Source organism: Pseudorca crassidens, chromosome 1 (genome assembly GCF_039906515.1).
Source record: "Pseudorca crassidens isolate mPseCra1 chromosome 1, mPseCra1.hap1, whole genome shotgun sequence".
NCBI classification, from domain to species: Eukaryota; Metazoa; Chordata; class Mammalia; order Artiodactyla; family Delphinidae; genus Pseudorca; species Pseudorca crassidens.
In genome coordinates, this window is record NC_090296.1 from 197,985,132 (window position 1) to 197,997,383 (window position 12,252).

Here is a 12,252-nt window from a genome sequence, read left to right on the forward strand (position 1 = left end):
CGCTCCCCAGCGCTGGCATCACCGCCTCAGCTCCACCTCAGGTCATCAGGCATTAGATTCTCATAAGGAGCACGCAGCCTGGATCCCTCGCGTGTGCGGTTCACGGTAGGGTTTGCGCTCCCGTGAGCATCTAATGCCGCCGCTGATCTGACAGGAGGCGGAGCTCAGGTGGTAACGAAAGCGACGGGGAGCGGCTGTAAATACAGATGCAGCTTCGCTCACTCAACCGCCCCTCGCCTCCTGCTGTGCGGCCCGGTTCCTAACAGGCCACGGACTGTTACGGTCCATGGCCCGGGGGTCGGGGACACCTGCATTAAAACACACACACACAAACTAGAAGAAGGGGAAGGGATTATAGGGAAGACTTCCTTTCTTTCTACTTATGCAATTTAGTATTATATAAATTCTTAATAAGGTTAGTGAGTTACTTCTATGATAAGCAGTAACAGTGATATTACCATTTTGAAATCACTCCTTTATAAAATTCTGATATTTCTACTATTAAACCCCCATTTTATGTGAGTCTCTGCTGCACTGGAGCTGCTTCCATATGCTGACAGAAGCTGGTTCAGTGCAGCTTTTCCCATCCTGGCTTTCAGTGACTTCATGCTGCTACATTGAAACTGGCTGTGATGGAAGTATTCACACCATGGAAACCGGCAGACGGTATCAATCAGGGCCTTCTTAACAAAATGGAGTCCTGGCCACCAGCACACACTGATAGCGAGAGCCTCAGGGAGGTCCACCGCCCCTCCCCCTCTCGCCTTTCCTCCCTGTCCGCCTGTCCTCCTAAATACGTACTTAGTGCTTTCACAGAGCTTACCATTTAGTGAGGGTAACAGACATTAAGAAATAATTGTGTAAGTAATTACATAGATATGGTTATGACAAATGCTAAAAAGAGAGAAAGAATGACGTAAGGGTGTGTTACAGGCAGACCTACTATTTAAAAACAATTTTTTTGAAGTATAGTTACTTTGCAATGTCGTGTTAGTTTCAGGTGTACAGCAAAGTGATTCAGTTACACACACACACACACACACACACACACGTATATACATATGTATATCCTTTTTCAGCTTCTTTTCCATTGTAGGTTATTACACAGTATTGAGTAGAGTTCCCTGTGCTACGCAGCAGGCCCCTGATAGGAAGACCTACCCTTGTCTGAGGTAGTCAGCAAAGAATTTGGGGTATTGTTGCTTGCTTTAATTAAATTAGAATAGACAATCTTTTCATCTTTTAATTAATCTGCTACATTTGGTACTTCTCTTACTAACCAGAATATAATAGAGATGAGTGTTTTTCATTATTTTTCTGATGAGCATCGCAACTAATTGAATCATGTATTTATAGCCACATTACTGGTAGTTGTAGGAATTTTGTCCCTGAAACCTGGCTGCTGAGCCTTAGATGCAGCGGTCTGAACCTTGCACACGGTCTGTTCTTGCCATTTAATCCTGTTTAAGGCACTGTGCATATTCTTTCTATTTTGAAGTAACTCAACATGGATGGTAATACATTCATCGTCATTTTAAAAGTGCACAAGAGGTAAAAGTGGTTTAGTGGTTAATGTTTTTTAACTTATTTGACAAACTTTAGTGCCTCTCACGTTACAGGAATTTCTACAAAAATAGTTTCCTCGGTTTGTTCTAAGAGTAGAAACCCCAAGCTTGTAAATTTTTAGAATCGTTTCATTTTCTGCCTATTTGACTTTCTTCCTCCTTGGCTCCAGCGGTCTTCTTATAACTCTTTCTTTCCTCTGACATCAGGCTCAGTCTCAGGGCGCAATCACATTCAAGATTATACCCAGCATCAAGGAGGACACACCATCAAAGGAGGGCAAGGTAACCATTCCTCAGAAACCTTTTTTTTTTTTGTGGGAACCAATGTTTTTCCATTTACTAAATGGAACACAACAAGTTTATCTTAATATTCTATTTCTTAAATCAATCAGAGTTAGAAGAATGTTGGCCACTTCACGTTTATTTTTTTATATTTATGCGTCTGAAACGGAACTTTCTTCCAGATGTTTATCAAAGCCCTCTTTGACTATGACCCTAATGAGGATAAAGCAATTCCATGTAAGGAAGCTGGGCTTTCTTTCAAAAAGGGAGATATTCTTCAGATTATGAGCCAGGATGATGCAACATGGTGGCAGGCGAAGCACGAAGGAGATGCCAATCCCAGAGCAGGCTTGATTCCCTCAAAGCATTTCCAGGAAAGGTGAGTTCCTGGCACAGAATCATGGCCTGTCTTCAGCTGACCTTTTGTTCTCTGCAAAGTACCATTCCAGCATACTTGTGATAGAAGAAGCACTAAAACCTTGCCTTAGAATTCCTTATCCCTCAGGTTTGGGTTTCTGTTTTGTCTAACGAAGCATGAATAATGACCAAAAATAATATGACACTCTCAGGTCATATTCAGTTTTTGTTACGAAACAAATGGAAAATAGCACATTAATATCTGAAACTGTATTGATGTGAAAGATGGAAAAATAAAGAAGAGTGATTTCAGAGTGGGGAGAATTTATGAAAATTTGAAAGTAGAGGATTTATTTCTTAATTTGAGTAGATTGCATTGTGTTCATTTTTTCCTCCAACGTTCCATTTTTTTCTTAAGGCTTTTAATATTTTGGTGTTATGTTAATCTTGGATCTGTACTGAAAATTGATAGGCATATTGACCTTCTTTTCCCCCAGGAGATTGGCTCTGAGACGACCAGAAATATTAGTCCAGCCCCTGCAAGTTTCCAACAGGAAATCATGTAAGTTTGTTAATCAGAATGCAGAGTAACTAAGTCTTGCTGTTTACTTTTGACTGTGACAGCAGGTGTTTGTGGTAGAATAAGAGGTCCTATTACCTGTGATAGCGTTTGGATCATCATTTCACAAGAACCAACAAGGAACAAATTCATAGTGGGAATAGGAAAGTGAATCTTTTGAAGAAAGGGGTGTTTGGGGTTGTTTATAATAAACCCATGACTCTCTCTGTAAGAAGAAAGCTAATAACTACAGCTCTCTTTGATTCTGAATTTAGGTATTTTATAATGTAACCTAAAAGGCAACTCTGATTTCTCTAAAGCTAGGAGGTTTGGATAAGATTTTTCTCGGTAAAGATTGGAGGAAAAAAATCCATCACTTTCTAGGGCACAAAAGCAATTGTGCCTAAAACAGTCATTCTTGTTCTGCTTTCTTCCTTGCTTATTTTGACATCACAGTAACTCTGACCTTCACCCGGTCTGTTCAGAGTTATTACCAAACTAGATTAAAAGAAAACAGGAATAAGAAAAACGATGATGTAGGATTACTGGAAAAGAATGGTTTTTCTTTTAACCCAGCCTTCTCTCAGATTCTCTTTACTTCTCACCTCCCACCTCTTGTGAGTCCCCATCCTACTTTATCTTCTCTGCTTCATGGTTCTAGGTAGTTTAAGAGTTAAAAAAAAAAAAAAGCCCTTTTGTTTTCAGCATAGAAATTGTACGTTAAAAGGTGAAATAAGCAAATAAATGGTCCTGGAATTTCACACCAACATCTGTTTTTAGTATCGTTGCATTTTTTCCCATCTCCTGTTATTTCTGTCAGTTCGTAGAAGCCTAGAGCCCAGGAATCACGTTATAAGGGAGCCAAACTGCAGTCGAGTATAAATCTCACAAGCAAGCTTCAAGCAGAGCACTGACTCAAAAGCCTGCTTGTTCTTGCTCTGTTAAGTCTGGGCAGAAGGAAAAAACACTTGTCGTGGAATGCCACGTGTCCCGCGACATCGAAAGCTTCAAGTGTAACCAGAATGTTGCATTGTTCTTAAGTGTGAAGCATTTTCGCTGGCAGCTCATCCAGTGGAAGGGAGCTCTGCGGCCTCTACCTGACCTGCTCTCTGAGGGTTTTATACATTTGGGGGCCTGCACGTTGCTTATACATTTGGTGCATGGGGGATGAAATGTGTCTAACTTGAAAATGAAATAAATGGGATTCTACTCGAATCTGAATCCATACTCTAACTTGCTTGAGTTTTAGGCAACTTAGAAATGTGTAATTGGTTATAATTACGAATTTTCACTTACTTAAAATTTTTGATGTATTTTTTTTGTTTTAAAGAACTGTGCAAAGTAGAGAGATTGTCTTCTTAATAGCTCTCCCCAAACTGGTTTCAGGATAAATGTGTGTGTGTGTGTGTGTGTGTGTGTGAGTGTGAGTGTGAGAGTGTGTGTGTGTGTGTGTGTGTGTGTGTGCGTGTGTGCGTAGAGCTCTAATTGTAATGGAGGCTATTTTGTCTTTACATAATTTCTTTTTTTTTAATTTAATTTTATTTTTTAATATAGCAGGTTCTTACTAGTGATCTATTTTATACACATCAGTGTCTACACGTCGATCCCAATCTCCCAGTTCATCCCACCGCCCCACCACCCAACCCCTCTTTCCCCGCCTGGTGTCCATATTGTTTGTTCTCTACATCTGTGTCTCTAATTCTGCCTTACAAACCAGTTCATCTGTGCCATTTTCCTAGATTCCACATATATGCGTTAATATACGATATTTGTTTTTCTCTTTCTGACTTCCTTCACTCTGTATGACAGTCTGTAGGTCCATCCACGTCTCTACAAATGACCCAGTTTTGTTCCTTTTCATAGCTGAGTAATATTCCATTGTATATATGTGCTGCGTCTTCTTTATCCGTTTGTCTGTTGATGGGCACGTAGGTTGCTTCCAGACCTGGCTGTTGTAAATAGTGCTGCAGTGAACATTGGGCTGCATGTGTCTTTTTGAATTCTGGTTTTCTCAGGGTATATGCCCAGTAGTGGGATTGCTGGGTCATATGGTAGTTCTATCTTTAGTTTTTTAAGGAACCTCCATACTGTTCTCCATAGTGGCTGTATCAATATACATTCCCTCCGACAGTACAAGAGGGTTCCCTTATCTCCACACCCTCTCCAGCATTTGTTGTTTGTAGATTTTCTGATGATGTCCGTTCTAACCAGTGTGAAGTGACACCTCATTGTAGTTTTGATTTGCATTTCCCTAATATGAATTTACATAATTTCTTTTATATGTTAATACTCTGGTGTTTGAGTTTCAGGGCTTGTCTTTACGGAACGTGGTCGTCCTTTCACCCTTTCTTCCTTTTCTTCTCTCTATTTTTAACCTAGATTTTGATTCACTGGGAGATGCATTGTTTGTTCTCAGAGGTAGATGTTCTTTACTTTTAAATAAAAAAATAAATCTGATCGATATTATCCAAAGTAAATACAGCGTGTAGTAAATACAGCCTCATTCAGAGAGACCGTATACTTCCGTGAAAATTAAATAAAAGGCCACTGTCTTTCTTCTCAAAAAATTGAAATTTCATTTAAAATTCTTTGAATGTTGTCTCATAAACCCCTGAACTCAAAAGTTATACAAAAATCATTGCACTGGATCTGAACATTTACTTATTTATTTTTTAAATCTATTCATTTGGCCTCTCTGCGTGGCACGTGGGGGGACCTTAGTTCCCTGACCAGGGATCAAACCCGTGCCCGTTGCATTGGAAGCGCGGAGTCTTAATGACCGGACTGCCAAGGAAGTCTCTGGCTCTGAACATTTTTATAGGTATTTAAAAGCACTTGGATTTGTAACCTGTGTATCTGAAAGTGACTTCTGTTAATGTAGCTAGATCTTACAAAGACCTCCTGGACCCCAACCTTTGGTACATGACTCAGCACCTCCTGGACCCCAACCTTTGGTACATGACTCAGCACCTCCTGGACCGCAACCTTTGGTACTTAGGGTTGGAGTAGGACATACGTCATCATGCCCTTTGCTAAACTACAGAATAGTACCATGAAGAAAAGCTGATATAAAATCCTTTATTTTTATGTTTTATTTTATTGAAAAAAATCTGTATATATTTTATAATCGATCTATTTAATTACATTGAATAGTCATGGAATAGGTTTTAAGAAAATTTCTGATTTAATATAAAATTTCTAAAGGAAGAATAATTCTCTCATGTTGGTGTTTATAAATTTATGAAAAATACTCATGTTGATAAAAGTTTTCTGCACTAAATTTCACAAGTGCTCTTAAAACCTAGGAAGATATTGGTTAAGCAGTGAGTTTAGAATAATGACTTAAAGGTCATTAGCCAGTTAACCTTTTTGACAAATTGGTTGCTTTTGTATTAGTAGGATTTTACTCTTTATTTGATTCACAGTGTATCATCATAACTGAAGTCTTCATGGAGGAAAAGTTCATGGAAGATGGCTCTGGTGCTGTAGGGCTTCAGCTAGCGTGCACACAGAGGTCAGAAAGGACTGGAGCACCCCAGTACTGTTATCTCTGCCTTTATATTTGTGCCATAGCTCTGGGTCCGGGCTCCATGGTTAAAAAGTCAGAAGCCGTGGTAGTACCGACCTCCTCCGGCTTCTCAACTGGCACCCTTATGCAGAACTCTGAGTGTGGGTGGTGTTCATCCTTGATGCTTGGTTATTTCCTCTCCTTAGGAATCTTGGCGTATCTAATGCACATACAGAAAACAGGCTCTTCAAACGAGGTGTTCCTCGCTGTGACCAACGTTTAGGTTGTTCTCGGCAGGACACGGGGTGCGTGTTTGGGGCCCAAGTAAGCGCCTAGCTCATGTCTCAAGCAGCACGTAGGGGCAGTTCTCCTGACAGACACTTAGCAGCTTGCAGTTCTTGTGTCGATAGAATTTACCCTACGACTTTCCTGCCAAAGCTTATTGTTACAGTTCAGTTGCATATACAAAGCCATATGATAGCACCTAACCTTTGAAAAGAAATATGAATTTCTTTGATTACTTGAAATATTGTTTGTTCCCTTTCTATTGAAACATAAGTATGTAAGTTAGGAATTAGCTTCTTAGTAGCATAAACAGTAACTTTAACTTCAATCCGATGTAACTTATATTTAAATCGAGTTCTTATTCATGTACCATATTTTACTGCAGAATGTTCAAGTATGATACTTACAGTGCTTGGTTTCCTTTTTTTAGTTATCAAAGTATAAATAGCTGAACACTTCTAATAATGCTGATTGAATAATATTAATGAAGACGTTTTCTTTTACAAAATAGCTCTAATAGAATTCTAGTAATAAATAAACGAGAAATCAAAAATGTACAATTTATTGGCTTTTTAAAAATTAGAAGGTAAAGACACAAAATAATTTAGAATTTGTTTTAACCGATTTTGATGGTTATCATGTGGGTAAAAAAGAAAATATGTGACTGCAGGCAAGAGGTGTCCATTCAAACAGGCTGTCACCAAATTCACTCAAAGACAAGTATTTTGTGGATTGAAGATCTCAAGCTACCAACAACAGAATTTAAACGTTGAGGAAAAGAGTGAATTCATTCTTCATGGCACCAGTGTTGTGGAAGACCAGACTTTTGAGAATACTATATATATCATTGCTCTACAGGTGGTTGTAATACTGCTTTCCAAGTTGAGTAAGCACCTTCTTCCTGGCATCTTAGATAATGTTTATTTACCGTGTTCACACATAAATTTAATTCAGAAATGAGCAAATAGATTGCTTATGTTCTTAAATTTCTGTATCTAAAACTGTGTCAAACATTTTTATAATATTGGTGGGATCATGTGTAACAGAAACATACGGGGTTTTAAAAATACTGGAAATATTTCTTTCCCCTGACGCTCTTTGGGAGATGCCGAAGATGACAGCTCCTGTAGAAAGAGGTGGAGATGGATTAACTTGTAAACTGCACCTCTGACTGTTCACACCATGAGACGGTTGAGGTCAAGGCGTTTCTTGCTGCTTACGTTTCGTCTGTGATATCCTTACCTATGTAAAGATAACACTGTCAGGGTGTGTGTTTAGCTTTTCCGTCTGAGAGGTGCTAAGCCGTATGGTCTCTGGGGACCCGACGTCATGCAGGTAAGGGGGCTGATCAGCGGTTAGGGGTCTGGTCTTTGGTCATGGATCGCTGCAGCCTTTTGGGGAGATGGCATTGAGCGGTGAGGGGTCTGAGAAAGCAGTTTCTAGAGTGGGGCTCTAACTTTGCCCCCAGACTATCCCACTGATAGAGACCAGCTTCTCCACTTGTCAGGAGTATCAGACATGTCCCACGCGGGGTGACCTCCAGTGACCGGGAAAGTCCCTCCTGCCTGGTGCGCACAGCTCATCAAGTGCTTTTCATGTGAGCCTCCACACTCCTTTCTCTGAGGACGGCAAGTCTCTCTCTTCGTGACCTTGGCCTCTCTCTGTGCTTTTTATAATTGTCACATCCTGCACGTCCGTGCTTGGTGACGTAGCATGGACTCTTGCTGTGGCCGGGAGAGGAGAGGGTCCCTCCCCAGCTCTCCTGGCAGAGAAACACCTGAGAGGTTGATGTTTCGGGGCGGGCCAGAGGCTGGAGCAGCAGAAGGTGGACGGAAGTAGTCGGGAAGCTTGAAAGAAATGTGTTATTTCCGTTGACCTTTCCCCTGACGTGCATTTTCTGGCTTGAAGCTCCAGGTATTAAAAAGTGACTTCTGATGTGATGGCGTAGCATGGTAGTTCAAAACTCAGACTCTGGAGCCAGACCGCGTGGGTCCACAACCCAGCTTTGCCACGTACGACTGCTCCCTCCCTTTCTGCCTCGTGGGGAGAATACTTCCGACCTCATAGAGTTGTTGGAAAATTAAGTTTATGCGTTTGACATCCATGCAGCAGTGCCTTACCAAAGGCAGTCCTGCCGCTTATCCCAGCTGTCTCCTGAGGTCTTACCCTCTGTGTATTTTCCCCCTTTGTTTTTCCTACTGGATGTCTATTAAGCATGTGCTTGCTATTGGATATTTGCGTGTGTTGTATCGTGCTAAATACCATTCTCTTCCTACTTAAGAACGGCAAGGAGGAAATACTCTTTTGCCCATTTATGGAGCCTGTTTAGGACCTCTTATTATAATATGAAATATACATATACCACATGTAATTTCAGTTACAGATTTTATTTTGTGGATTGGCTTTGGTGTTTTAATTTGTGTGTGTGTGTGACATGGCTTTTATCATCTGCTTTATGTGACATTGAGTCTTTAATCATGAGTGCAGTACTCAAGCTATCCTGCTGTCTCTATCAGAAAATACACTCTGTTCAACACTCAACTTTACAGCAGAAATGTCTGAGGTCACAGCTTGATCAGTCTTAAACACAGCTTGTGTTATTTCTACCTAGATGCCTGGCTTGGCTATCCTGTGTCACATCATTCATTGTTTGTTTTCTAATAATTTGTTTTAGATGCACATGACATTTCAGAGCTACTAAGAAATGAGGGTAAATAAACTCACAACTTGAGTGACTCATACTGTGAGCCTGAATAATAATGATTTGCTTGTCATTTCGGCAAATACTGTCCAAATAGAGCTAATGCAGTTTGAAGGCCCATAGGTATTTGAAAAGTAAACATAGGCTGTTGTGCACTTTCTCCCAAGTGTTTTCTTTGGCCGTCGTGCTGCGTGTGAAGGGAGAAGTGAGCAGAGAACTGTTCTCATCGGTCCTGTTCGCTCTGGAAGGTCATGTAGCAAAATATCTCCTACCTTGACTTGTGGTTACAATCTGCTTCTGTTAAATTTCCAGTTCTTTTTCCTCCCTCGACTGAAGATGGTGTCTCCTAGGTCAAACCTAACTCATAAAATGTTGTCTTATTAGTAACTTAAGAATCATTTCAGATTACTTCTCAAGATACCTTTCATCAAGTAATATAGACAGAATGAAAAGAAAGGGTTCTGTCTGATTCATTTCATATGTGTAATAAGTTGACAGTTGTCAAGATATTGTTAAATTTACAGAATATATAGACATTTTAAAGGCGAAATTTGTCGTTTCTAAAATGTTTACTTCTTTTCACTGTTTCCATCATGCAATATCCTCAGTTCTAAACAGATTAGTTTAGAAACAGAACTGTTCCATGAAAATAAATATAATCCCCTTATTGAAGGTATCATTTTGAAAAAAATACTGATTTTGTTCCTGGTTATTTTCCCCTTTGGGGTATTTAATAAGCTATATGAAGACTTTGTGTTTTTACTGCTTAAGTGTATACATTATTTTTAGGCCATAACTACCATGTAGTCTAAAATGTAGTTTTTCACAAATTCTATTTATTCATTGACTAATTACTTTGAAATATTTAAAATACGTTTGTTTTTTTCCTTTGGCTTTTCTAAGATGAGGAAACAGTTGAGTGTGGTAGGTGGATTTTTTGTCCCTTGGATGTAACCTCTTCCTACTTTAATTGTATTTTCTACACGTTTAATCATATCCTCTTTTTTTTTTTCTCCTCTTTTTTTTGTGTGTGTGCTTCTCAGAGGAAATTAAAGGTACATGTATAAAAGTTTCCCTGCGTAGTCTAGTAACTTTGTTCAGTACACATGTGTAGAGAATTAAGTTGACCACAGCAAGCAGTTTGTAAAAGATCATGGTACATCCCAACTTTCACCGTAACGTTACAGGACCAGCAGTCATGGTTGGACTTTGTTTTTGAAAGAAATGTACACTTTTTTTTTTGCTTCATATAGCAGAAATATACACAGTATTCTAATGTAGTACGTTGTTTTTATCTGTCAGTAGTCTCAAATAAAGATGAATGAAGAAAGCAATGTTATTCAGATACACTGACAGACTTATTATTACATAAGGATGTGAGGAGAGTCTTCTCAACTATTTGATTTCTGTAGTCTGTGCTGTTAGTTTTAGAAGTATACTTATATAAAGATTAGAAGCCTAAAATAAGTAGGACTCCATGACTTAAATTAAAATTTTAAGATATGCATAACCCAGTATTCATTTAATTCCTGGAAATAATAGCGCATTGTTTATTCTAAAATGTTTTCATCTGTTCATCCTTTTTAAAACAAAATAAAAATAGAAGTCCTGTGCCTTTATTCCTTCCCCGCATGGACTCTCTTTTTATCAAAAGAAAGGCTGTATTTTCATTTTAACCTTTCTGTCTACTCCAGTGAGCCAAAATAAGTGCTATATTTTACGTATTATCAAAGAGCCTGATTTACAAAAATAAATTTACTTTGGGGATCAAGTGTTGTAATTTTCTTGACTGTGAAAGTATAAACGTATCAGGCAAGTCTGTTATAATTTTCTTGGAACTGCAGTAAAGGCACTTCCAAAGAAGCTTGAAAAAAGAATTGCATGATGTTTCAGAATGTTACTGTAAACTTAAATATAAAACAAAATGTTTTATGTTTAAGAGTAGCGTTGTGAGGGCTGTGCTGTGCTGTGCTGTGCTGTATGACTGTGTGAAGTGATTTGTTGTTCTGCCTCTGTGGCTGGGCTTCTAACTGTTGTGCTTTGTTTCTTGGCTTTTGTTCTGTCTGCTTTTACACTCCATCCAGAAGATGCTGAATATGGTGGTATCAGCAGCGGAACCTATCTAGGTGAGCAATTGGTCATGGAAGAGGACTTCTTTCTTTCTGTTGCTTTCAGTAAAGCCATGTTTTGTCTCAAATCAGCATATTTTCATTAGCATGCTCTGGTATCGGCGGGGGGTAGCGTGAATCTTTATTTTAAACTGCCTCAATCGGTTGGACACAAAGGAAGTCGGTGTGTGCTTTGGTTTATTATTCAGGAAGCTTCCCAGATGCTCTGTTTTTGTAAACCATCATATATTTTTTGATAGAGGGTGAAAAAGCATCTATATATGCTGAGTACGTTTACTGAATTAGTTGTATCTGGACTTTTCTAAATTATCTGGTTAGCTGTGAACTATTCAAAGCTTCTGAATAACTTATGTCTTCCTAAATAACTCTTTGGTTCTGTTTTCTAATGATTTATTATCCCCATAACACTCCCAAAATAACCATCGACTGACCAGTTTCCAGTACAATTAAGCCTTATGATTAACTTGCTCATCTGTTTTGGAAGGAAACTTTCCAGTTTGGAGATGCCAAGCGATGTTACAAACAAAATCCATGATATCCAGAAACGGTTAAAGGCGTCAGAAGCATCTTCCTCTCCATTCAGACCTTTCCGCGCTCTGCCGTGCGTTCGAACACTGACAGATTCTCCACCTGCAGTAGTGAGAGGTAGCGGTGTGGAAACTCAGTTTGAGAGAGAAATCCTTCAACCTCCTTATTTTCAGATTAGTATTATGTACACGATGATGGTATCTCTTGGTTATTGAAGAAATGGGCCAGATACTGTATTTGGTATTTAGTGCATCTTATCTCTTATACGGTGAGATTGGAGTATTTTATCCGCTTTACAAAAAGGAAACTGAGGCTCAGAAAGCTGAAAGGATTTACGT

The 12,252-nt window shown here is 39.2% G+C and overlaps 1 protein-coding gene across 5 annotated transcripts in view; it reads left to right on the plus strand.

The window, feature by feature from the left end:
- Window positions 1–12,252, plus strand: part of MPP7 (MAGUK p55 scaffold protein 7) — a 249,485-nt gene that overhangs the window by 166,307 nt on the left and 70,926 nt on the right. For 4 of the 5 annotated variants that reach the window (XM_067705699.1, XM_067705690.1, XM_067705717.1 and 1 more), the window contains 5 exons: window positions 1,773–1,847; window positions 2,030–2,226; window positions 2,702–2,766; window positions 10,161–10,196; window positions 11,345–11,383. In XM_067705699.1, the coding sequence (XP_067561800.1) occupies window positions 1,773–1,847; window positions 2,030–2,226; window positions 2,702–2,766; window positions 10,161–10,196; window positions 11,345–11,383 (412 nt within the window). The remainder of the gene's footprint in view (window positions 1–1,772; window positions 1,848–2,029; window positions 2,227–2,701; window positions 2,767–10,160; window positions 10,197–11,344; window positions 11,384–12,252) is intronic. The other variant, XM_067705726.1, reaches the window with a different exon arrangement.